Below are 27,437 nucleotides of genomic sequence, written 5' to 3'. Positions count from 1 at the left end.
AACATAAACGAAATAACCCCCATATAGCATACATGAATCCATCAATCTATACAGGTGGAGCTGGGTAAGGTGGAGGGTTTCTGAAGCACGCTGCAACTGTTACAGCAAGCACTAGCCAAGCATTTGAATGTTAAGTTGAGAGCTCATTGGCTGCTGATACAAAAAAAAAAAAATCAGCTGCGCCATGTGATGTCATTATGTCAGATTGAGTTAGACCTATCGGACTGCGCAATCTAGAGTGACATGACAGAACGTTAGATATATGGATCTTGTCAATATAAAATAAACTATTTAATAAACAAAAAAGTCACTCCTAAAAATTTTGAAAACCCCTGCCATAGTAAACACCTAGCAACCATCTATGTTACCCTACCAAACACCAAGCAACCACACAGAACACCCTAGCAACCACTTGGCACATAGTAACCATCTTGAATACAGCAGAAATAAAACAATAACATGCTAAAACCACTCAGAACACTTTACCAACCATGTAATAACACTGTGGCAACCTACCACAACTCCCTATTGCCCAGTTTTGCATCGCAAAACACCACTCACATTTACTTTGGAAAAAGTAAAAATCTAGTTATTATCACCACAGTCTTCTGTTTACAGGCAGAAAATATCATCATCAGACTTTAAGCTCTATGAGTTTGTGTTAATTCACAATCTTGCTGTGTTAGAAACGAAGGAAACAAATACTTCTAGTTCTCATGATACATCACCATAGAATCCTTTTCTATGGTTGTCACTTTGAATTTATCGATATCAGAATGCTTTGTTGAGCACCTGTCTTCCTGTTTCCCCTCTCTCATCAATCTCCATTAGTTTCACCCCACCACTGCAGTGCATGGCACCTCTGCGCTGAGCACACTTAAACACTGGTGAGGATAGAGAGGAAGGGGGAGGAGAGAGATGATATTGAGAGAGGAGGAGAAGAAGGAGGGGGAAAAGGAAGCCAGGAATAGCAGGTTGGACAGATGTGCGGAGTCAAGAGCTGGTGTTGCCATCCAAATCCCGGAGAACAGGCACAGAATCATCATGTAGAGCTTCAAAGCTGAAGAATGAGAATGCAGTGATTGCAGTTGTTTAGAATCAACCTCAAGCAGATAGTAAGACTCTGTGAAACATTGGGAATAGCATCATTCTCTGGAGCTTGACGACAATGGGAATGTCATCCAGACTGGATTTGTTGTGGTGGATTTGCTACTGGTGCAGCGGTTTAGTAACACTTGTCTGATTGCATTGCAGCGTGAGAAGAGCAAAGGGATGCTGTGAAGCCAAAGCATTTATTTCCAGCCGCTGTCGTTGTAACATTCGCACCTCAGAAAACATGTATGCCTTCTATTCTCTGCTGGTGTACATCTTCTACACCGTTTTCAAAAAGGAGGAGGAGGCAGCACTCGAGGGGGCGTGCGGAGAATCCCCGGAGGTATGTGTGGCCACAGCGGACAGACGCCAATAGACATGCTAATATATGCATTCTCTATTGTCTGCATAAATTATGTGCAAACAAGTCTTGCTAGAAAAACGGAATGATTTTATTTTTTTAAATTATATTTATTTAAGTAAAAAAATTTAATGTTTATAAAATAAATTGAAATATAAAATCAAATAAAAGGATTTTATCAAATATTATATAGTCAATATAAAATATAATATTATAGGCAATATAGAAACTGGAGGCAATTTCACTGAGGTGATAATTCGATAATGCACGCATGCACAGTCACGTATCGGATGTCCTCAACGGTGGCTTTAACACCTTCCAATAATCACATTCATCTTCCTCTGTAACTGACAGGAGCCTGGCCATGTTTCCATGGAAACAGAGAGCAAGGGGAAGGGTAGCCACACCCCCAGGTTGGGCAAAAGAGGGTGTGCAAGTCTGAGTGATTCGAGTAAGAATGTTTCTACAAATGTTGTTTCGCTACATGATGTTCTAAATACAATGAAGTGCTGCTCCATGCACTCAGCATACTAACACAATTGCCTTTTAAATTGCAGGCAGCAGTAGTGATAGCGATGGGATGTCCCTCAGTGATGAAGATGATGAATTTGACGAAGGTCATGGATTACCTGCCAAAACACCATTAACAGCTTTCCTGTCTTTCAAGCAAGAGGCAGAAAGGAGAAGAGCCACTAATTCTCCAGCAGAACCAAATGAAACGGTGAAAACCTTCAAACTACATTCACATATGCCACATGTTTCATAGTGGTGGTGGTGGTTCGGTGAAGTGGTAGTTTGCCAGATTAGAAAAGGCCACTAATTGTATGTATTTAACTTTGACACATCTTAAAATTCAAAGTTTGTTCTGTGATTATGACTAATACCTCACATTTTGTGGCTTGAAGAGGTGTGCTATCGTGTTTCAAAATAAGTAAATTTCAAAAAATTGAAATAAATTGAAATTCAATAAATTTTTCACCCAAAAATTATGTCATTAATTACTCACCCTCATGTCGTTTTAAACCCATAAGACCTCCGTTCGTCTTCGGAACACAAATTAAGATATTTTTGATGCATTCTGAGAGCTCTCTGTCCCTCCCATAGACAGCAATGTAATTACCACGATCAAGGTCCAGAAACGTAGCAAGGAGATCGGTAAAATAATCCATGTGACATCAGGAGTTCAACCGCAATTTTACGAAGCTACGAGAATACTTTTTGTACGCAAAGAAAACAAAAATAACAACTTTATTCAACAATTCATCTCCTCCTTGGCATTTTGGACAGTATCCACTGAACGCAAACAGCGTATGCTATTCTGTGTCAGCTGCGTCACGCGGATACGTTGTTTTCGTTCAAATCAAAGCGTAAACGATGTAGAAAACGTGGATACTCTCCAAAATGGCACCAGGGTGACGCGGAGGAGACAAATTGTTGAATAAAGTCTTTATTTTTGTTTTCTTTGCGTATAAAAAGTATTCTCGTAGCTTCGTAAAATTACGGTTGAACCCCTGATGTCACATGGATTATTTTACCGATCTCCTTGCTACGTTTCTGGACCTTGATTGTGGTAATTACATTGCTGTCTATGCAGGCTCAGACAGCTCTCAGATTCCATCAAAAATATCTTAATTTGTGTTCCGAAGACGAACCGAGGTCTTACGGGTTTAGAACGACATGACGAATTAATGACAGAATTTTCATTTTTGGGTGAACTAACCCTTTAATACTTCGAAAAATGTACATTTAAATTTTTTTTTCTCTTTACATGTTACTTTTAGTTAAAGTTTTAGTAATTTTATTGTGTTTTTATGAAGAGTTTTTTAAATGGCTACATGGCTTTTATTCATTCTTATTTCAGTTTTAGTTTTAGTAAATAAAGTTAAACTAAATGAAAATAAGAAATAACCTGAAGAGTTCCTCTATAATGTCCGTTACAGTTCATTTTATAAGAAAATTATGTTTTTATGGTTTTAGTTTTGATTAAATAACCCTGCCATCAAGTAACCACCCAAAACCCTAGCAACCTCTCATAACACCTTGGCAACCACATTGCAACATACTAAAAACCTCACAGAACACATTAGCAACTGTTTTGTAAGCACTGGTCACATTTTCTGAAAGAATGTGTAGAAATCTAGTTAAAGCAGTTTTTATTCAATTATACAGTAAAATACAGAAATGTGTATTTTCCAGGTGACAGAGTCTCCATTGCTGTCTGTGATGTCACACCTCCTGAGTTTCCTGGAGCAATATTCCCACCTGCAACAGCTGCAGCAGCAGGCGGATCAGTACCGTCTGCAGCTGCGCAGACACCGCGTCCAGCACCGGCGGAAAATGAAGGCCCTGCGTGCCTCCTACCGCCAGCGCCTCAAAGACAAGAACAGTGTGATTAACAGCCTGGAGGAAGTGATTGCTCAGCAGCAGAGCCCATCATCTGAAAATGAGGGTGAGACCTTTTGAACCTAAAGAAATAACAGAATGTGTTCATTACAATGAGTTTCATATTAGATGCCGCTTGATATTACCTCAATATTGATTTGTTAGGGGATGCTAAATCTGTTACTAGCCCTGTTGTTTGGTCTGTCTGAAGCTATCAGATTTCTAGTTCATTATTATATTCTTTGACAAAGATTCTGTTGATTTCCACAAAACCTTTGGACCGGATTCATGAATTTTTCAGGATTCTTATAGTTCAACGTCAGTCGAACAAGATGAGGACACGTTCACATCATGTGGACTGCTAAAAATTGTACTTTAATTAAATGAGAACAATGAAGAAAAAAATGCCAAAAATAGCAGACTGACGGTTTTAGAAACCACATCTAGCAGTGACCTCAGAGCTACAGAGGGCATCTGAACTTTCTGGTGGTCTGTTTGTCCTCAGACGTCACCAGATGTTCCTCTGTCAGCTGTTACAACAGGTTTCCTATCAGCCAGACTCACTATTAAACATTGCATGGGTTTCAATGTCAGATGTACTTGTCTTTGTAGTTCAGTGGATGCACATGATCCTTAATGCCATCAGGATTTACTGAGCGATGTTAAGCCCAGAGGTGTTTTAAAGGGGGTTCAAGATACTGGCAAAATCAGCCAACAAACTCATGGAAATTCACAACTATTTTATGTTTTGGTGAATTGGTGGCTTAAGACCCATTTACACCAAGAACGATAATTATAAAGATGACTATAGCGCCCACACCAACACACAATAACAATGTTCATTAGTGCTGCAGTTATGCTGTCTGCTGCATTAAATGCTTTAAAGTCAGGTGGTGATTCTGATTGGCTGTCAATGTTTTTGTCAAATCTTCGTACTCATTTTTCCTCAGATTTTTGCATAATTACATCATGACAAACCCTTCACTAGCAATTATCCTCAGCTGTGACTTGAGAGGAAGCTGACAGAGATAATATAAGTCCATTTCATGGTTTTAAGATCCCTCTAAAAAAAATAATCATGGACTGTTTAAGTGTCTAGTATTATATAATGAAATATATGAAATATGAGTTTATATGTTGTTTGCAAAAACTGTATTTCGATCAAATGAGAAGGTGTATTCTGCACCTTCTCATTTGATTATCTTTTGACTATCTTACAGCAGGGCTAACTGGGTTATGCTAAAAACCAGACAAACCTTGTCAATTTTGTTCATAATACCCACATGTCTGCAGACATTTAAATTGATCCATTAGCCACCTGAAATACAGATATGATTCATGTTAATCAGATGGCTAAATGTAATATGGAAATGCATGTGTTTGTTGCTCCTGAGACCTCAATATTTTTTATTAGCCATGTAGTAAAAATACCCATCTGCTAGGCTGGCACATGTCTACAGCACTTGGCTTGTTTCTCTGAGGCTCACAGAGATGAATAAAACATTGTGAGAGCTGCTTCTCTTACAAGTGCAAGTGCACTTACAAACACTAGCAGCGCTGAACTTCACGTGCACCACTGCTAGGTACTATATATATAAATCTGGTTTACAGTGGAAAGGAAATTCACCTTTAAACAATGAAGGTACACTTTTAAAAATGAAGTTCTTTATTGGAATCAGTGGTTCCATGAAGAACCTTTAAAGGGAAAGTTCACCTAAAAATGAAAACTCTGTCACCAGTTTCTCACCCTCAAGTTGTTCCACACCTTTATGAGTTTCTTGCTTCTGTTGAGCACAAAGAAGATATTTTGAAGAATGTTGGTAACCAGACAGTTGACGGTAGCCATTGACTTCCACAATATGGAAAAAATACTATGGAAGTCAATGGCTAACATTGTTATGGTCTCTGGTAGATAAAACTCACGAAGAGCAGAGAATCCACAAGAACAGTCTTTAATATAATTCCACTCATAAACGGACAGGAAAAACTCAGGCATAATCCCAGCAAACGTGCAACATGGACAATAACTGGCCAATGAAATGGGGAACACTCAGGACTTAAGAACACAAGGACTAATGGGATAATTAACAACATACCAGGTGAACAGAATTACTAATTAAACAGACTGGGGAAAACTAGGTCACAACAAACTCGAAACACACAGACATGTAACAAACATCAACTGTTTTTGGTTACCAACATTCTTCAAAATATCTTCTTTTGTGTTCAACAGAAGAAACTGTTGAGTAAATAAGTAAATCATGACAGAATTTTAATTTTTGGGGTGAACTATCCCTTTAACATACATGGAACCGCTCCACTTCACAAAAGGTTCTTTATAGTGAAACGGTTCTTTAGATTTTTTAAATGTTCTTCACACAAAGAAAAAAAAGATATTTGAAAGACATTTTAAAAAAGCTTTACATTTTAAGAGTGTAAATATGATTATACATTAGTATTATGTTGCCAGAAAGAGACCAGTAAACCTTCAGTAGCACAGCTAGGAAATTGGAGCCGGTTTAATGCTCATTGTACAAAACTATTTGACAACAGAAATCAATCAGAATCAAATAGAAAGTTGTGTAATACTTAATGAGCTTTTTGTCTAAGCCTGTTCCTCCATCACGTTTGTTCCACATCACGTTTGCAGTGGCGTCCCCGTGAACAAGTCTCCATTCATCCTTCCCACCAATCCACTCGCTCCCCCCGAGAGACTGACAGTGCAGATCTGACACCGCCTGCCTCAGTAATTAGTATACAGCTCAGGAAGAGACAGAATCTCTAACTCGGCATATCAATAATTAATGGCAGGAATCTAAATAAAATGTTGCAGAGCAGTTAGGCTGCCAGGCACGTGGCACTTTGAGTTCAAAACTCGGGTTGTTGAGGTTGTCTCGAGTCATTGCTTAATGGAGTTTTGCTTAAAGGGATCATATGATGGTGCTAAAAAGAACATTATTTGGTGTATTTGGTGTAATGAAATGTCTTTATGCGGTTTAAGTTTCAAAAAACACATTATTTTCCACATACTTTTGGAAACGCGTTGATTTTTACAAAGCTATCCAGTGCGTTGTGATTGGCCGAATAGCTCAAGCGTGAGACGGAAATGTTACGCCCCTTACCATACTGTGATGCCGTGTCTCGGAGCGACGAGACAAAAACATTAAAACCCATTATAAACGAGGCATTTGTTGCTTCCAGTGGGGACATAATTATGGATTATAATGATTTATACTGTCTTTTTATACATTGCATTGCATCGCGCCACGTAAACATAAAACCATGTCTGCATTTGTGATCGTAGAAATGACAAACAACAAGCCCTACTCTACACTGCTCAAAACTCGCATTTGAATCGTCAGTGGCAAATTCTTTAAATATAAAAAAAACATACTTACAGGCTGTGAGTCAGAACAGCCGGCATTGTAGTCTACTCTCCCAGGATCAGGAAACAGTCCTCCATAAAATGTGCTGCACACATCTGAATATTTGGGTTGAAGTGTTCTGGAACAGTGTTGTAAATACAACTTAACCACTGATTTCTAGTCGTGTCCTCTTTTTTCCGCTTTCGCAACGAAACACACAGTGTCTTCACAACATGGCGGCGGTGGCAGCAACAATAAAGTTACGCCTTCTTTCTTTGCGTGAACATTTGGGCGGCGTTATGCAAATCTTCCCACATAGTGAGGTAGATATGTGGGGGCGTGTTAGAATGAGCCGTTTTAGGTAGGTGTGGCTGAATCTTAACTTTTATAAAGAATATCTCTTTAGATTTGAGACTTTAGTCTTTGCAACTTTACAGATCTTCTTTATGCACCAAGAGCTTGTAACACTCCAAAGAGAAAGGAAAAATTGAAATCGCATCATATGACCCCTTTAACTTTTATAAAGAATATCTCTTTGGGTTTGAGACTTTTGTCTTTGCAACTTTAGGGATCTTATCTATTCACGAACAGCTTGTAACACTCCAAAGAGAAAGGAAAACTTGAAATCGCATCATATGACCCCTTTAATGGAGTTCTAACATTTCTTATAAAAAATAACAACTGGAACAAATTTTGAAATGAAATAAAATTAATATTTCATTAAATATTAATATTTCATTGATTAGCAAAGGAATCAAATGAGAACATTTTGAATTTAGATTAAATTCTTGGGCTTTGATTTGATCTTGGCAAACCTGAGAACAGCTTGCACAACTCTGGAGGAGAAACGTGATATTACTGGGCAGTTTTTCAGATGTTCTCCATTTAATGCAGTCGGTATCCAGGAGAAACAATTGTCTTTGTGATGTTGTTATAAAAAAGGAACCTGGGTGATCTACATAAAACACATTTCTAAAAAATAAAACGTGGATATTTGTTCTTGTCTTTAAGCCCTTTTGGGTGTGGAGGCCTGTTTGAGGCAATAACATTTGGAAAATCTATCCACTAAGAAATCAATATATCAGTTAAGCAGTCGTTGTTCATGTAAATAAAAAGATAAAAGTCTTAAAAAGATTAATTAAAAAATGTATCAAAAGTGTTAGAATAACTAGAAAAAACAATGTTTACTTTATAAGTGGTAAAGACAAAATATTTATCTATGCAATTATGAAGTAATTAATAATTGCATTTTTAATTTATCTATTGTTTTTTTTAATTTTTTTATTAGTGTTTTAATGATTTAATCACTTGATTGATTAAAAGTCAATATTAATTAAATTATGTTGTTATGATTACTTTCTTTCGAGGTTTTGATTAATTTCTTATTTATCTTTGTTTTATTTAATATCAAATACCATTAAATTGAATATCTAATTATTAATTAAAAAATTATTTAGATTGTAACTATACTTGTCATTGTTCATGTCTTTTATCCATTTTTGTCATTGTGAAATTATTTTTTTTAATCTTTAATTCTGCCAAGTGGTTTATTGATATCTCATTGATTATTAACACAGTATTTATGCACTTCCATTTTACATTTAGTCATTTAGCAGACGCTTTTATCCAAAGCGACTTACAAATGAGGACAATCTTGTAAATTTTTGGGCAGGATATGGTAATACTGTAATTTCTTAACTTTTTTATTTGTAAATGAAACAAATTATCACTCATTTTAATTTAGTGACTTATAAAGCCTTTTTTTGTTTGTTTTTAGCATTATTTTGAAGTCAGATGAATGATTTACACTATAAAGAATAATTTTTTGAAGTTTAAAAAAAAAGCTAAGATTATTGGAGTACATTTCACAAGAAAATACGATTTTAGTCTACTTCAAAATTTTACTGTTATTTGCTGGATTCTTTGTCATGTTTTGTGAGATTTACTAGCAATTTCGGAGTGAAAATTGTTTTAAATTTTTTCAGTGTACTTTTGAAATTCCACTCTAAACATCTATGACGTGTGTGTGTGTGTGTGTGTGTGTGTAGGTGACTGCATGCTTCCTGCAGCGTCTCCGGTTGGGCTGCATAAGTTGGTTCAGTCTCTTTGCGGGCTGCAAGTAGAGAAGAGTCAGCTGAGAGGAGAGCTGCGATTGCTTCATTCCAAGCTTGAGCAGAGAGAACGAGATCGCCATACTAACGTACAGGCTTTCCAACAGCAGGTGCTCAGCATTATACTTCCCCTCTATTCATTCAGTCACAGACTCTATTCATTCATCCTCTCATTCAACCCACCAAATTTATTCATGCAATCAGCCATCCATTGACAATCAGTGTTTTTAATAGCACGTCTCTACATATTCCTCTCTGTCTACCACACCAATGATTGTTAAAGTAAATTAGATTTACAAAATCAGGTATTAAACTCTTGTTGACTGTACATTTTATCCATTTATCTGTTCATTCAGTTTCACCCCCTTCGCCCATTTTTCATTCCAGACTTGCTAAGCTGACAGCATTGATTTTCTCCCTGTAGATTGAGGAGCTGAAGAGCTGTATTGAAGAAAGAGAAGAGGAGCTGTCCAAACTCAGAGTTGCATCGGTAAGCTTTTGGAAGAATCTGTTCCAGTGCTCTGCATTTGAAACTGAGCACATTAAAAACCAGGCCAGACAGTCTCAAAATATTTCATGACCAACAGTTTATCTGGGTTGTTTCCTCAGATACTTTTTCCAGGCCAGCTGTAACTTTTTTGGTGTTTTTTTTTTTTACTAGGGAGTAACAGACTCAGAAAAACGAGTGCTTTGCTTATCAGCAGAGAATGATAGTTTGAAACACAGCCTCACAGTGACACAGGGTCTTCTGCAGCAGCTGTCAGTCATCCCATCCCAGTCCAGCTCCGTGCTCATCAAGGTAAGACTGGCTTTAAATGCATTGGGTGTGTGGTAAATCTATCTATCTATCTATCTATCTATCTATCTGTCTGTCTTTATCTATCTACCTGTTTTTCTGTTTTTATCTATCTATCTATCTATTTATCTACCTGTTTTGTCTGTTTCTATCTATCTAGCTATCTACCTGTTTGTCTGTTTTTATCTCTCTATCTATTTATCTACCTGTTTGTCTGTTCTATCTATCTATCTACCTGTTTGTCTGTTTTTATCTATATATCTATCTACCTGTTTTTCTGTTTTTATCTATCTATCTATTTATCTACCTGTTTTGTCTGTTTCTATCTATTTTCTGTTTTTATCTATCTATCTATCTACCTGTTTGTCAGTTTTTATCTATCTATCTATCTACCTGTTTGTCAGTTTTTATCTATCTATCTATCTACCTGTTTGTCAGTTTTTATCTATCTATCTATCTACCTGTTTGTCAGTTTTTATCTATCTATCTATCTACCTGTTTGTCAGTTTTTATCTATCTATCTATCTACCTGTTTGTCAGTTTTTATCTATCTATCTATCTACCTGTTTGTCAGTTTTTATCTATCTATCTATCTACCTGTTTGTCAGTTTTTATCTATCTATCTATCTACCTGTTTGTCAGTTTTTATCTATCTATCTATCTACCTGTTTGTCAGTTTTTATCTATCTATCTATCTACCTGTTTGTCAGTTTTTATCTATCTATCTATCTACCTGTTTGTCAGTTTTTATCTATCTATCTATCTACCTGTTTGTCAGTTTTTATCTATCTATCTATCTACCTGTTTGTCAGTTTTTATCTATCTATCTATCTACCTGTTTGTCAGTTTTTATCTATCTATCTATCTACCTGTTTGTCAGTTTTTATCTATCTATCTATCTACCTGTTTGTCAGTTTTTATCTATCTATCTATCTACCTGTTTGTCAGTTTTTATCTATCTATCTATCTACCTGTTTGTCAGTTTTTATCTATCTATCTATCTACCTGTTTGTCAGTTTTTATCTATCTATCTATCTACCTGTTTGTCAGTTTTTATCTATCTATCTATCTACCTGTTTGTCAGTTTTTATCTATCTATCTATCTACCTGTTTGTCAGTTTTTATCTATCTATCTATCTACCTGTTTGTCAGTTTTTATCTATCTATCTATCTACCTGTTTGTCAGTTTTTATCTATCTATCTATCTACCTGTTTGTCAGTTTTTATCTATCTATCTATCTACCTGTTTGTCAGTTTTTATCTATCTATCTATCTACCTGTTTGTCAGTTTTTATCTATCTATCTATCTACCTGTTTGTCAGTTTTTATCTATCTATCTATCTACCTGTTTGTCAGTTTTTATCTATCTATCTATCTACCTGTTTGTCAGTTTTTATCTATCTATCTATCTACCTGTTTGTCAGTTTTTATCTATCTATCTATCTACCTGTTTGTCAGTTTTTATCTATCTATCTATCTACCTGTTTGTCAGTTTTTATCTATCTATCTATCTACCTGTTTGTCAGTTTTTATCTATCTATCTATCTACCTGTTTGTCAGTTTTTATCTATCTATCTATCTACCTGTTTGTCAGTTTTTATCTATCTATCTATCTACCTGTTTGTCAGTTTTTATCTATCTATCTATCTACCTGTTTGTCAGTTTTTATCTATCTATCTATCTACCTGTTTGTCAGTTTTTATCTATCTATCTATCTACCTGTTTGTCAGTTTTTATCTATCTATCTATCTACCTGTTTGTCAGTTTTTATCTATCTATCTATCTACCTGTTTGTCAGTTTTTATCTATCTATCTATCTACCTGTTTGTCAGTTTTTATCTATCTATCTATCTACCTGTTTGTCAGTTTTTATCTATCTATCTATCTACCTGTTTGTCAGTTTTTATCTATCTATCTATCTACCTGTTTGTCAGTTTTTATCTATCTATCTATCTACCTGTTTGTCAGTTTTTATCTATCTATCTATCTACCTGTTTGTCAGTTTTTATCTATCTATCTATCTACCTGTTTGTCAGTTTTTATCTATCTATCTATCTACCTGTTTGTCAGTTTTTATCTATCTATCTATCTACCTGTTTGTCAGTTTTTATCTATCTATCTATCTACCTGTTTGTCAGTTTTTATCTATCTATCTATCTACCTGTTTGTCAGTTTTTATCTATCTATCTATCTACCTGTTTGTCAGTTTTTATCTATCTATCTATCTACCTGTTTGTCAGTTTTTATCTATCTATCTATCTACCTGTTTGTCAGTTTTTATCTATCTATCTATCTACCTGTTTGTCAGTTTTTATCTATCTATCTATCTACCTGTTTGTCAGTTTTTATCTATCTATCTATCTACCTGTTTGTCAGTTTTTATCTATCTATCTATCTACCTGTTTGTCTGTTTCTATCTATCTATCTATCTACCTGTTTTTATCTATCTATCTATTTATCTACCTGTTTTTATCTATCTATTTATCTACCTGTTTTTATCTATCTATCTATCTATCTATCTATCTACCTGTTTGTCTGTTTTTATCTATCTATCTATCTATCTATCTACCTGTTTGTCTGTTTTTATCTATCTATCTGCATATATGTGACAATCAACAAATAGAAAAAAACAGCAGCAATAATGACAAAACAACAAATGTTTAAAAAAAAGTCAGCAAGCAGCAAAACAATAATCCTATAAGAGTTATGTTATTAATTCTGTTGAATTATGTCTTAATATGGCTTTTATGTAGTTTCAAGTAATTTTTTGTGACAAAAAAGGTCCTGTAAACTAGAAAATATGTAGTTGCTTTTTTACAGTGTAATGAATGGAATAACAGATTGGCTCTACAAAAGTACTTTTTTAAATTATTTTTTTCTATTTTAAATAAAATACAAAATGCAGCCTGTGATCATACTGTTTCATACCAATTACAAGGTGCACACACTCACTCATTCTAAACCTCTGCACACATAAATGTGGAAATTGTATGAAATGATTAGTGTACTGTCTTACCCTGTAGGAAAACGAGAACCTGCGCAGTCGCGTTCTGCAGCTGGAGAGTTCACTGCAGCAGCGGGCAGAGCAGCTGTCACGTCTGGAGCACCAGAGGGAGCAAAGCGACTGGAGAAAAGCAGAAGAGCTCAGGAGACGAGAGGAGAGCGTGAGAGAGCTGCGGCTCGAATTGGACAAAGAACGCAACAAGGAGCCTGTGGTTAAAGTAAGAAAAAATGCAAGAATATGAACTTGAAAAATAAAAAAAAAACACCCAACAAACTAGATAAAATGACATTTTATTCCCATAGTATGTTACCCAAACTGTGGAGGTAGAGTCACCTTCAACTCTACGCCAACTATCCGAAGCCAGACAACAGAATGAACAGCTTTCTGAGAAGCTAAGCAATCAGAGAGAACGATGCCGACAGTTGGAGGAGAACATCAGGCATTCAGATGAAGTCAGCTGCAATTTGCAACACAAGGTTTTTCAGCTTTATCCATTTGTGTTTATGATTGTACATACAGTATAACTGCAGCTAAAGAACTCAACAACCTCTGTTGCTGGTATCTCAAATACAAAACTCATGAATTATACAGTGCATGTCAGAACACTGTAGAAAACCTCCATTCTTCTAAAAAGTAGTGGCTCCACAGATTGCTGCATATGAGAGGGAGATTGGGACATTAAGGGAGGAGCTGCTGAAGGAGATTGGACATCTTGAGGAAAAGAAAGAAGCGGCTGTAAAAGCGGCAGCTAACTGCTCTCAGGAGCATCTCCAGAGCCTGCAGGATCAGTTCACAAGTGAGTTTACTGTATATATATAGTACAAATCTTATAGTTCATGCCTGTTTCTTAAAGGAACAGGCAATACAAAAATAAAAATATGTTGAAAATGTACTCAGTCTCAGGCCATCCAAGATTTAGATGAGTTTGTTTTTTCTGCATCCAAACATTTGGAGAAAATTAGCATTACATCATTTGCTCACTAATGGATCCTCTGCAGTGAATGTGTGTGCTATTATTAATTATGGATTAATAATTTCACCAGAAGCGACAGTTTAGCGTTAAAATAATGTTTTGTCTTTTATAAACACAGTTTTTAACTTCACAAGAAATTAACTGATGAACTGGAGTCATGTTGATTATTTGTGGATTATTGTGATGTTTTTATTAGCTGTTTGAACCCTCATTTTGACGGCACCCATTCACTGCAGAGGATCCATTAGGGAGCAAGTGATGTAATGCTCAATTTATCCAAATCTGTTCTGATTTGGAAACAAACTCATCTCTATCTTGGATGGCCTGAGGGTTAGACCACTTTCAGCTAATTTTATGGGTGAACTACTCCTCTAAAATGGTTTTGGTGATTTCTGGAATGGGTGCACTTTATATCATCTTACAGTCTTCGGAGTGTGCTCATGAGCGCCCCTGTCGTTGACATTGTTAAATATGCATCTTAAATGCAGCAATGTATTCAGCTTAGTTTATGTTTATGTGTGGAATCTCCAGCCCTCCAGAAGCGTCTGAGTGCTCTGCCTCCCACATTACGCACCATGAAGACTGATTATGCCAGCCTTCGCAGCCAGGTCCGCAACTTTTCTGACTTCTATGAAACAGCTATCAAAGAAGCCAAGAAACAGGTACTGCAAGCTGCACAAACTTGCACTAAATGTAGAACTTCTAAGATCTAAGAGTTGATATAGTCAAATTTTATTTGTTGCTTTTCAATTCTGAATCATTTTTTAATATTACAACAGATTATGGCAGCTATAAATGAGATGTCAGAGGCCAACAAAGACCTTTTGGAAAAATACAGAAAGGAGGTAGCTCTCCGTAGGAAGTACCACGAGCAGCTGGTTGAGCTTAAAGGTAGGCAGTATTCACCATTCTTTCACCATATGTTTGTCTAAAATGCAAAATCTAAAACAAGTTTTTTTTCACCAGGTAATATCCGTGTGCTGTGCCGTGTAAAGCCAGTACTGAAGGAAGATCAACATGAAGAAGGCCAAGCAGTAGTTGTGACAACAGACCCCAATAATGAATCTGCACTCACAGTTTTAAGCAAAGGAAAGGCTAAAAACTTTGAGCTGGATAAAGTCTTCCACCCTCAGGCCACTCAAGAAGAGGTAAGCAGGGTAAAAGTCATATTCAACCTCACTATCACTAAATTGGTCATTTTCATGGCCAATATTAAGATTCTATACTATCTAAAGCTATAGCTATCTAAAAGAACTCTTTTTGATATGTATTTTTGACTATAGAGAATGGGAATCTACGTCACGCCACGTTGGATTCCGCCATGTTTCTAGGTCACGCTCTGGAGCACACCGTGTAAACACACGCAAATCACCACAGAAAAAGCTGATCGTTTACTATTAATATTTTTTTTTGAAAACCATCTTACATACTCGTAGAATAAAACGGACTAATATGTAAATCTCTTTAAATAAAAGAAAAAAAGAAAATCTCTCTGTGGTTTGTCTGAGAGGCTGCAAATATTCATTATTCAGTCTCCTTCACTACAGTGGTGCTGATATAGGCTAGCTGCTAAAACACTGGTCAGAGCAGCAGAACCATGGCTATTTTTAAAGTGGAGAATACATAGCTAGATCTCAAACAGTGAATCATTTATCATGGTTATATATCATCATATTGCCCAATAAAACTGCTCAGTGTAAAGAATTAAGCCATTATAGAGGTAACAGAGCTTACTGTAAGCTGCTTTGAAACGATGTGTATTGTCATATATGATTTTCTTCTATTTGTAGTGTGAGGGCTTACAGTTTAATGCACTGTATAGAATAAATCTACAGAGATCAATTATTAAGCCACATCTTATTTGAGTTGTTTACCATACAGAGTTTCAGTTTAACTTTCATCCGAGTTCTGTAGTGAATGTAGACATGTTTATATGATTCAACTTAAGATCGCGTTGGAATGATTAACGCTTACTGTATCTACATAGAGTTAATCAAAAGCAGAGGTATTTCATGCAGACATTGATAATTAAGGGCTATGGCTATGGCTCTGCTCTTTCAGCTTTCTAACGCTGAAAAAAGCATGTTTTTCACACCGGCCGTGCAAAGGGCTATGGCAAATAATGTAAAGTGAGCCTTACCACTCCAACGCGATCTTAAGTAGAATAATATAAACATTAAATAATCAAACGTCTACATTCACTATATTATCCAGTCTCCGCTGTAGCTCCCGTGACCTAAATTCCCAGAATGCATTGCCGCTGTGACAACACATTCCCATTCTCTATTCTTGGTCTTTATCTCAGGTGTTCCAGGAAATTGAGCCACTCATCACATCCTGTATAGATGGATATCACGTTTGCATCTTTGCTTATGGCCAGACAGGATCTGGCAAGACCTATTCTATGGAGGTAACATATAGGGATCTGTAATAATATACCGGTCATAACAAACGGTTCCAATTTCATACTTTTGACCCAGATGATCTGTTTCCATTAATTATTCAATAAGACTGTCAGGTCTCATTAACCATCCGTGTCTGCTCAGGGAACCGTTGAGAACCCCGGCATCAACCAACGAGCCCTGAAACACCTGTTCAATGAGATTGAGGAAAGAAAAGACATGTGGACATACACCGTCAGTGTCAGCTCGGTGGAAATTTACAACGAGGTCCTGAGGTATTGCATTTTACCCCTTTATCATGCCAAAATCTATGGTGGTTGCCACTTGAATGCAAAATAAATTGTTGCCAATAATGTTAGAAGCATCTAAGTAAAGTGAGCTTTTAGATAACCTGATGTTCAATTGATGTTTATGAGGAATATTAAGGATTAGTTCACCCGAAAATTAAAACTCTATCATTAACTTCTCACATTCATGTTGTTCCAAACTCATAAGATTTCCTTTCAACTTTATAACTCCAATAAAGATATTTTATGGCACGCAAGAGATTTCTGTCCTTCCTTTGAAAGTCTATTCCAAAACATTGATTCTTAAATATGAATCGAGTGGTTTAATTCAAGTCATCTATTCACATTTAAACATTGATCAACACACACATAGAGCATATCAAATATGGTAAGTGAAAGCTCAACTGTACTTGCTTGACATGCAAGAAAAAACCTCATTGGAAAAACCCTGGAGCTTTCTTTTACAGTCTCTTTATGTACTTTTTGATGTGTCCAACTTTTGGTTTAATGGACTTTCAATGGAGGAACAGAAATTTCTAGTTTCATTTTTGGGTGCACTAACCCTGTATTACAATTAAATCATTAACATTTCTTTATTGTTAACGTCAGAGATCTGCTCAGTAAGGATGGAGAGAAACTTGACATCAAGATCAACCCTGATGGGACAGGTCAGCTTCATGTGCCAGGACTCAGGGTCATGGAGGTCAAAAGCTTCCAGCATATCAAGAAAGTGAGTTCATATGTCAAGGTAATGCTGACTATACAAAGACCACTCTCTCCAATGATCTGTTACTTTTTGCAGATTTTGGCCATAGCTCGAAAGAACAGGATTACATTTGGAACACAGATGAACCAGCATAGCTCTCGATCTCATGCCTTGCTCACTGTGACTGTGCTGGGCACAGACCTTGCCAGTGGAGCCAAAACCACAGGTCAGTCCCAATGATTCTGGAACAATTTAGATTGCTTGAGTTGTGCGAGAATTCTCAAAGTCATGAGTTCCCCCTCTAAAAGCTATCACTATCCTTGAATGACCATAATCTGTGACCTCTCCTTTACAGGCAAGCTGAATCTCGTGGATTTGGCTGGTTCTGAGAGGGTGTGGAAGTCTGGGGCAGAGGGGGAGAGACTGAAGGAAGCCCAGAATATCAACCGCTCACTGCTGGCTCTAGGAGATGTGATCCAGGCCTTGAAGGCCCACCAGACTCACATACCCTTCAGGAACTCACGACTCACCTACCTGCTGCAGGACTCACTGGGAAAAGGCAACAAAACCGCCATGGTTGTTCAGGTACAATGATTTACCAAGACTCACTAGCTAACCCTGTTAGCTTAGCTGTGCCAAGCCCCTTTCAAAATGACAAATGTGAAAAATTGGCCGGGGTTTAAAAAGGCAATAACCCAGAGTTGGTTGGATCACAGCGTTTAAGCGCTTCCTACATTGTAATGTCAATTTTTAAATAAAGCCAATGAACAACAAAGCTCATGTAAAAAATAATTTGTTTTCTTTAGGTTTCTTCTCTTGAGAGCAATGTTGGAGAGACCCTGTGCTCGCTAAAATTCGCCCAGCGAGTGTGTAAGGTGGAGCTAGGCCCTGCTGCAAGAAAAATTGAGACGGGGGGACATAACGAAAGCAAAAATTAATGCATACCATCAACCCTCACAAGTAAACACCAGAAATGGCATCAACTCAAGCCTTGCACTTTTCCAATCCTACTCAAGGGCTACAGTTCTGGTAACATCTGTGATGCCACATAAGTTCCAGTTTCTTCCTGCTACTTAGCAATGGCATTTCTCCACCAGCTGATCTGCATGTCAAAGTCTCACCACCACCACCAATATCTAGACAAGCTCTCTGTCACCATAAGTTCAAAATATCACAGAACATTCTCCACAGGGAAGACTGGTGAGGATATTTCAGTAAATCTTGCTAAAAAACACTTTGTGGAGTCACTACACAAGAGGCCACAGTATCGTAATTGTATATAGTCTAGGAAATAATGGCAAAATTATGTCTTTTTTGTGTATGGTTGGTGTGGACTTCTATGATTGTTATGCGTGTTGAACCAGCCAATCTGTCTTTTATTAGGTTCAGAGGATGTGAGTTCAGCCAAATTGCACGAGATCAGCATTTGCTGATTTTATTTATCTGACAGAGGTGGTGGCTTAGCGTTTCAAGATCCAAGCTAATAACCGTAAGGTCTCATTTTCAACCACTAGGGCCTCGTTTATAAAGTGTGCGTTCGCAAAGAGCAGACGTATGTACTTTTTCTTGTCGGAATGCTGCAGGTTTTTGGAAATGTAAGCTGTTCTTGCAGCTCGCTCTTCTAAATTAAAGGATTTGGACGATGACTGGTGATGTTTTGTTAATGACATTAATTAGGAATCGTTTACAAGGTAGAGAGCTGAAACCATTCAGTTGCGCGCAAGTTCAAGATTAGTTGTGATTCACAGATTTCACATCTGAAAGAGAGGCGTACATGCGTTTTCTGTGTACACGTTCATTCTATGAATCACACATAGGCCTATGCATATTTGAGAGATGATCGTAAGATCACGTTTAGGATGGTTTCTGTGCATCCTTTTATAAGCGAGGCCCCTGAAATGGTGATTCATGAAATTATTTGGCTGATTCTGGAGTCATCTGATAACACCACTCTGTCACTGAAGGAGGAAATAAAGCCAGGATTTGGAAAGGAAACCATTTGCTAAAGATGAGAACGAATGTATCTATACTTCACAGCATATTGTGTGCAATAGCACCTCTTAGTGGTGAGCATCTCCTTTTTTGGTTTTGGCCCAATTGAGAGGGACCACACGGAACAAAATGTTACTCTTAAACATATATATAAATTATTAATTCGTAATAGACATACCAACATACAACATATCAATATATTTAAATTATATATTATTATTATCTTCCTAGGATGTTTAGGATAAGTTTACGTTTAATGTGAAATGACATTATTGCTCTTTTAGTTTTAGCCGTGTTACAGAGGGAGGTGAGGAATGCACTTTATTGTCAAAGACTTGTGCTGTCCATACGACTTGTCTTTTAACAAAATGTACAGTAGGTCTATCAGTTTGTTTCCAAAAATGTGCAGCTTTTAAATCGTGGCAGAATAATTCTAGAAAAAATGTTTTAGAGAGAGACTGGCTCACGTACGCACACTAATTTACTAACTTATTCTACATATCATGAAGCCAGAATAATGTACTGCAGTTTTATCTGTACTGTTCTCCTCAATTATGATATTGTATTCTTCTCTGTAACGTGTCTGATTTTAGAACTCTCTCATATTAATGAGAAAGGAGAAAAATACATCATGAAAATATGAATTTAGCCCTTCTTTATCTGCATTCAAGTTCTGTTTTAAAAGAAGTGTACTGACATTGGAAAATATTTTATCATAAGACCCAGAAAGGAAAAAGACAGTCAATTTAGAAAAGAAAGAACGGTTTACTTATACAAAACAACTAAATAATAATAAAAAGGAGAAAGTCGTCTTTGTGTACTCCATAATGAAACACAAAAACACCTGTATTCCTCTGATTCTTTCTTTCTGTATCTCACAATCACCTGATCTGGATGTGTGTGAACTCGTGCTGAGCTCAGCATAAAAAAAATTCAATTTTAAACACACACTGCTATGTAATGAGGATTTGGGCAGGAAACTTCTAGAAAATCAGTTGTGCGTGACCGTCATTCTCAACAGATTCAATCCGAGTCTCCCTCTTCCACGCCAACTGCTCCGACCGCTCCAGCCAGCTCTTCCTCACTTCCCTTGAGCCGTTCACCTGTGGAATGACACAAATGCCCAGACATAAGCAAGCTATGAACATCAAATATGTGTTTCACCAAAAACTCTTGTGTGTTCTATGTCTGATTTGGTGATCCATAAAATACTTGTTTTTAAGAAATTACAGAATTTATTTAAATTGTGGGTTTAAGAGACAAAACTAGTAATGTTAGGTCTAGTTTGTGCCAGAGGAGCGTACAGAGACAGGAAGTCCATATATGATGTCATTTAAGAGATCTCCAGAGCTTTTGAACCTTCTCAGCAATTAGCCTTACATCAAGCCCTGGCGGAGCTCAATGCAAAAAGGCTCTACAACTATAGTTTCAATATATTACTGATAAAAGAAGTGATGCAGAAATGGATTAATGCTTTAGTTATACATTGTACGTTATATTATTGTCCACACCAAAGGGACGTTCTAACATTCTTCTTATTAAAAGCGTGCTGCAGTTGTCATCGGTCCCTTTAAATGCTCAAGCTCTTTCAAATGAATGTTTTTATCATTCATCATCAGCTGGAAAAAATAATTTTGTGTTGATTTGCAATTAGAACAATTATTGAAAATGTGTCATTACAGTTATCATTATAGATATCATCCTTGGTGCAGACCTGCCTTGGTCTCAGTCATGTCATACTCACGTATAAGTTCAGCAATGGCTTTCTGTGTTCGCCTCTCTAATTTCTCAAGCTTCTTGGCAACGTCTCTCTTTAGATCCCTATTATAAACACACAACACAAGCATTAAATGAATGAAGATTTTAACTAAAATGGATCTCAATGAATATGATGCATGATTGCGTTTTAGGAGTAAAAATTAAAGGTTTGTACCAGTCTGGTTTTCTGGGGGCAAGATTGGCCAGATCCTGAGAACACAAGTCAAGAGTGAAAAAAAGAGAATAAGATTAGTTTAAATTCAGGCAAGGGCTGCCCAGTGATTCTGCACTGTTTGAGATGACACTTTTCCACTACAAAAGAAAATTAAACATAATGAGAAATAATGACATGTAAATAAGTCTACAAAGAGAGCACACATACAGTGTAATTTGTTTAATGAGCAAACAACTCTTTTGAGCTTTTAATGAATTGTTCAAAACTCACAAATTCACTCACAAATTATAGGTTTGAAGCTCCTACTTCAAAGTTTTCACAATCGCAATTTTATGTAAATTAATCATTTTATTTAGCAATGAACTAATCAGAAGTGAAAGAAAATACATTTATAATGTTACAAAAGATTTATATTTTTAATAAATGCTGTTTTTTAACTTGTCAGTAATCAAAGAATCCAGAATCATCCTTGGTGCAGACCTGCCTTGGTCTCAGTCATGTCATACTCACGTATAAGTTCAGCAATGGCTTTCTGTGTTCGCCTCTCTAATTTCTCAAGCTTCTTGGCAACGTCTCTCTTTAGATCCCTATTATAAACACACAACACAAGCATTAAATGAATGAAGATTTTAACTAAAATGGATCTCAATGAATATGATGCATGATTGCGTTTTAGGAGTAAAAATTAAAGGTTTGTACCAGTCTGGTTTTCTGGGGGCAAGATTGGCCAGATCCTGAGAACACAAGTCAAGAGTGAAAAAAAGAGAATAAGATTAGTTTAAATTCAGGCAAGGGCTGCCCAGTGATTCTGCACTGTTTGAGATGACACTTTTCCACTACAAAAGAAAATTAAACATAATGAGAAATAATGACATGTAAATAAGTCTACAAAGAGAGCAATGAACAATGAAATAAGCAATGAACTAATCAGAAGTGAAAGAAAATACATTTATAATGTTACAAAAGATTTATATTTTTAATAAATGCTGTTTTTTAACTTGTCAGTAATCAAAGAATCCAGAAAAATACGGTTTCCAACCTTGATAATACGAACTGTTTTTAATAATTAAGCACCAAATGCAAATATCAAAATAATTTCAAGTGGCACTGAAGACTGGAATAATGGCTACTGAAAATGTAACGTTGCATCACAGAAATAAACTACATTTTAAAATACATTAAACATGAAAAAAGGTATTTTACATAATACTGTATTTTTGATCTAATAAATGTGGCACTGGTGACTTCTTACAAAAAAATTTTTAAATCTTAATTATTCCAAAAGTTTGACAGGTAGTGTATATATTCAGGAAACACTGGTGCTCTCCATATGGCATCATGTTTGAAAACTGAGACTTTGTATCACTCACCACTTCCTCAATCACAGGCTCTGGGTTTGCAGCTTCCAGCTGGTCCTTGACCTTGTCCTCCACTACAGTAATATGAAACAAGACCAGTCAGACAACCTGTAACCCAACACCTGATCACCTGCTGTAACATTATCACCCAGCATCACTATCACTGAACGGTCTATTTAATTTGCTGGTATAAACATTTGAAAATATAATTTAAAGTTACAGCCAGTAATATGTCTTGCAGGTAAGCCAGAAGTGTTCTCACCTGATGCAGGTTTTGCTTTGGGCACCCGTCGCTCCTTCAGCTCCTCGTCCTCCGGCATGTAATTCCTCAGCTTCAGCTCTCTGCAAACATAATTCCAGAATTATGTAATTCAATCAGATTTAAAGTCACGTCCCCATTATAACCTATTCAAGGAGATATTACAAAGGCAATCACACAAGCAATCACAGGAAACCCCAGTAACCAGCAGGTGGCAGTGCAGATAAAGATTTAGTTTGGACCATCAGCAGCTGGTGCTGTTGGATCACTGAATCTGGCCTGTGACAGCATCCAGAGTACATTTGCTCACCATGTGAACAAAGCATCCCTTCATCTTTGTAGCACTAGCTAATTAGCATGTAGCATCTGACTGTGTCTAGGGACTGCAGCCTCACAGCTGAGAGGGGCTGAGACAAGCCCAATTATGCCATCGCTCAACCGGCAGGTTTGTTAACATCTTTGCAAGTTACAACAAAATTGGCTGCTGGACCTCCAGGGAAGCATAGAGGGTTCTTCACAGCTTGATCAACAGAAGATGCATGTGAAGGTTCGTATAGGAGACTGAGAATTCATTTTCATCGAATTGCTCACTGGTTTGTCTCCAGAGATGTGTGCCCATTTTTTCCTCAAAAAAGGGGCTATAGCAGGCCTACATTCATCACCACTTTATGAATAAATAATGTATATTTAGTAAAAAAATAAAAACTGATGTATACACTCACATGTTATTAAGGTAAATGTAATTACTTTTTACCTGACGGCTATACCACATGACATTTGCAGTCATTTAACTGAAGCTTTTCTTTAAAATGGTATAAAAGTCATGTGGTGCAACCAACATTAATAAAATGATATCAAGGACAATAAGTCAATTTTGCGACATTTTCATGACAAAGCAAGGTTAGTGCAACTTGTAAAATGTCATGTGGTGCGACTCTCCAAAAACTAAAAATTAAATCAAAATGATCTTTTCCTTGAAAAATATTTTTTAAGTGTTTTGAAACAATTATTAAGATCAGGAAAACGTGTAATAATGTTTTACTTGATGGTTACACCACCTGACATTTTTAAAGCCAATAAACTAGAAGTGTAGAACTTAAATATTAAGCATTATTTTATCTTATTTTAAGTGTATAAGCATTAAACTTTTCTTTAAAATGGTATAAAAAGTTATAAACCATACGAAACAAACATGAAAAGAAAAAGCTGTCTCCAGAGATGTGTGCCCATTTTTTCCTCAAAAAAGGGGCTATAGCAGGCCTACATTCATCACCACTTTATGAATAAATAATGTATATTTAGTAAAAAAAAACAAAAAACTGATGTATACACCAAAAAGTTATAAACCATAAGAAACCAACATGAAAAGAAAAAGTACACGTCCTTTTAAACTAGTCTTCTAAAAGATTATTACTTTTCCTTATCATGGACACTCTTATTTGTCACTGACCCAACTATAACAAGCCAATGTGGTCATCACCGCTTGATCTATATGTGTACAAGTACAGTCAAACCATGTAATTAGATGGGCTGGGACCAAAGAGATTGTTAATGTCAGCTGTGTCACTAATCCTTTTCAATGCTCTTGGGTGTAGGGTTATCAAACTAAAGCATAATGAAATGGAAAAACATGTCATCAAAAACAAAGCATTGTGACCACTAATTTCACAGCCAAACCCTATCAAGGCCTTGCAAAGTTGCACTAAATATTATGACCCCAAACAAGAGCATTGAAGGGTTTTGGAAAAACACTCAAAACAATAGACTGAAACAAAGAGCTGGGAACTCCTCCCTGTCCTCAGCTTTCCTGAAAAGACTTCCTGACCACCTGCTGGAACAATACAGGACCACTGGCTTTCCTCATCTACTGTAGAGCGGCCAAACAATCCATCAATTTTAGAATGTCAACAGCTGTTTGTCAAACTCTGAGCATTTCGAACATCCTGGAGTCTTGAATAATTTGTGGCCAAGGGACTGAGCAAACTGGCTAGAACAGTATCCTGTTTTCTCATTTAATTACATACAGAAATACGGATTAATGCTCAAGGGGAAAACTCTTGTGTTCTTGAAGTGCTCAGAGGGACGGAGCTGAATTGAGAGTCTTGACAGTTTGGTGGAAGGTCTATCAAGGCCTTGCAAAGTTGCACTAAATATTATGACCCCAAACAAGAGCATTGAAGGGTTTTGGAAAAACACTCAAAACAATAGACTGAAACAAAGAGCTGGGAACTCCTCCCTGTCCTCAGCTTTCCTGAAAAGACTTCCTGACCACCTGCTGGAACAATACAGGACCACTGGCTTTCCTCATCTACTGTAGAGCGGCCAAACAATCCATCAATTTTAGAATGTCAACAGCTGTTTGTCAAACTCTGAGCATTTCGAACATCCTGGAGTCTTGAATAATTTGTGGCCAAGGGACTGAGCAAACTGGCTAGAACAGTATCCTGTTTTCTAATTTAATTACATACAGAAATACGGATTAATGCTCAAGGGGAAAACTCTTGTGTTCTTGAAGTGCTCAGAGGGACGGAGCTGAATTGAGAGTCTTGACAGTTTGGTGGAAGGTCTCTCGTTTCTCAGAGCTTGCAAAACAACCGAGGGGACCATCATCAGGCTTCCATCAACCTAAAATAAGCAGCAGTGGTACAGTAAATCCTGACTGCTGACAAAACTCATTTAGAGAGAACAGAAATAACAAATATGATGTGGTAGGATGGGTTGCTTTGCTTGGGAAAATTCCAAGTCAAGTTGGACATTTGACATTTGTCCTACCGCTTAAGCTATGACTAAATACTATCTGGCACAGGTGAAAGGCTGAGCTGCATTCAAAAGCTGAGCAGACATTCATTATCTGCCTCACCTCACTTCAGAATTTTGACAGCTTAAACAAAAAGACCAAGCTGTTGCCCAACAAAAGTGGATGTTTCCACTTATTGAGTACGGAACTCAATAAGCAGAAAACACGTATGCACAATAAAGTACACTACTGTTCAAGTTTGGGGTATGTACATTTTTTCATGTTTTTAAAGAAGTCCTTTATGTTCACTAAGGCTGCATTTATTTGATCAAAAATACAGTAAAAGTAATATTGTGAAATATTATTACAATTCAAAACAACTTCTTTCTATTTCAGTATATTTTAAAATGTAATTCATTCCTATTATGGCAAAGCTGAATTTTCATTATCATCACTGCAGTCTTCAGTGTCACATGAATAAATTCAAAAATCACTCTATTATGCTGGTTTGCTGACAAGAAACATTATCAACGTTGAAAATTTAAATTTTTGCTGTGCTGCTATTTTTGTGGAAATTGTAATATTTTTTCAGGATTTGATGAATCATCAAAACCTGTTTTAATAATTTTCTTTACTGTCACTTTTGAATGAAAGTAATATTTTTAAGGTATTAAAATTAAATTTTGATTCATTCTGAATTTATTTGATCATAAAAACAGGCCATTAAATCCCATCTATGGTCTAGGGGTATGATTCTCACTTCAGTGCGAGAGGTCTTGGGTTCAAATCCCGGACGAGCCCCCACTTGTTACGTTCCACTTTCCCAGTCTAGGGTTGGAAGTATTTATTCAAATTTTTTTTTTATTACAATAAACTAAATTACAATAGAAATTGTTGCTTTGCTTTTCTAAAGACAAGTAGATTATCTCTCAGGTATAGCAGCAAAGGATTTGTTAAAACAACAAGTGTGCTGGGTGGTGAATCACCTCTCAATGGGCCTCACTCATGAAACATGAGCAAAACCATTTTTTGTGCAAATCATTCGAAAAGTCATTCTGACGTAAATTTTCGGATTCATAAAAATTTTCGTATTTTGAAAATGTTAGTTGGTATGAAATAAATTTACACCTGCTCCCTACCATGTGTAAATGTTGCATAAAACATTCAAATGTTCTGTATTCTTTTAGACAATCTGATGACACTGCATTTTTATGAACTATGTATTAGAATGATATTTAACGAGTTAATTTGCCCTGTCCTTTTTTAGTTTTTTACTCTTTAACTTTGGGTAAAATGCAGAGCTCGTCACTGTCCCTTTTTACACCGCCGTCCAATCACAGTGGAGGAGGGGCGGGACAAACATTACGTTGACCAAACACGATCATACTTGTACAACTCAACAATGGAGAAGTTAATATCCTTTATAAAAGTTAAGAGTCAGCCGCGCCTACCCAAAACGGCTCGTTCTAACCCACACCCACATATCTCCCTCACTATGTGGAAATATTAGCATAATGCCGCCCAAATGTGCACGCAAAGAAAGGCGGCTTGGTTTCAGGAACAGGTTATTTTATGTCCATTTTATAGACGACAGTTTTTTGAACCTAGAAGAGTACAAGGCTGGCTGTGCACAAAAGCTATTTCTTAAAAAAAAAAAAAAAAAAAAAAAGGGTAAATTC

General features: G+C 36.6%; 2 protein-coding genes across 2 annotated transcripts in view; one reads left to right on the top strand and one right to left on the bottom strand.

The window, feature by feature from the left end:
* The first annotated feature begins 967 nt into the window (after positions 1-967).
* On the top strand, positions 968-18,720 carry LOC107596636 (kinesin-like protein KIFC3). The gene is made up of 19 exons (XM_016287408.1): positions 968-1,435; positions 1,808-1,904; positions 2,011-2,174; positions 3,650-3,902; positions 9,249-9,421; positions 9,736-9,801; positions 9,973-10,110; positions 13,131-13,328; positions 13,414-13,587; positions 13,760-13,907; positions 14,616-14,746; positions 14,864-14,975; positions 15,051-15,232; positions 16,390-16,494; positions 16,631-16,761; positions 17,383-17,503; positions 17,576-17,705; positions 17,835-18,064; positions 18,286-18,720. The coding sequence occupies exons 1-19, from the start codon at positions 1,337-1,339 to the stop codon at positions 18,415-18,417; spliced, it is 2,784 nt and encodes a 927-aa protein (XP_016142894.1). The 5' UTR covers positions 968-1,336; the 3' UTR covers positions 18,418-18,720.
* A 990-nt stretch (positions 18,721-19,710) lies between these two features.
* LOC107596710 (coiled-coil domain-containing protein 12-like) overlaps positions 19,711-27,437 on the bottom strand; it is an 8,843-nt gene continuing 1,116 nt past the window's right edge. Inside the window, exons 2-6 of the mRNA XM_016287508.1 lie at positions 23,025-23,121; positions 22,775-22,836; positions 22,104-22,138; positions 21,915-21,991; positions 19,711-20,574 (exon numbers count right to left, since the gene is read on the bottom strand). Of these exons, the coding sequence (XP_016142994.1) occupies positions 20,495-20,574; positions 21,915-21,991; positions 22,104-22,138; positions 22,775-22,836; positions 23,025-23,121 (351 nt within the window). The 3' untranslated portion in view covers positions 19,711-20,494. The remainder of the gene's footprint in view (positions 20,575-21,914; positions 21,992-22,103; positions 22,139-22,774; positions 22,837-23,024; positions 23,122-27,437) is intronic.

Source organism: Sinocyclocheilus grahami, unplaced genomic scaffold (assembly GCF_001515645.1).
Source record: "Sinocyclocheilus grahami isolate Dianchi unplaced genomic scaffold, SAMN03320097.WGS_v1.1 scaffold222.1, whole genome shotgun sequence".
NCBI classification, from domain to species: Eukaryota; Metazoa; Chordata; class Actinopteri; order Cypriniformes; family Cyprinidae; genus Sinocyclocheilus; species Sinocyclocheilus grahami.
The sequence above is the reverse complement of the archived record's forward strand: the minus strand, read 5'-3'. Positions and strand labels throughout refer to the sequence as shown.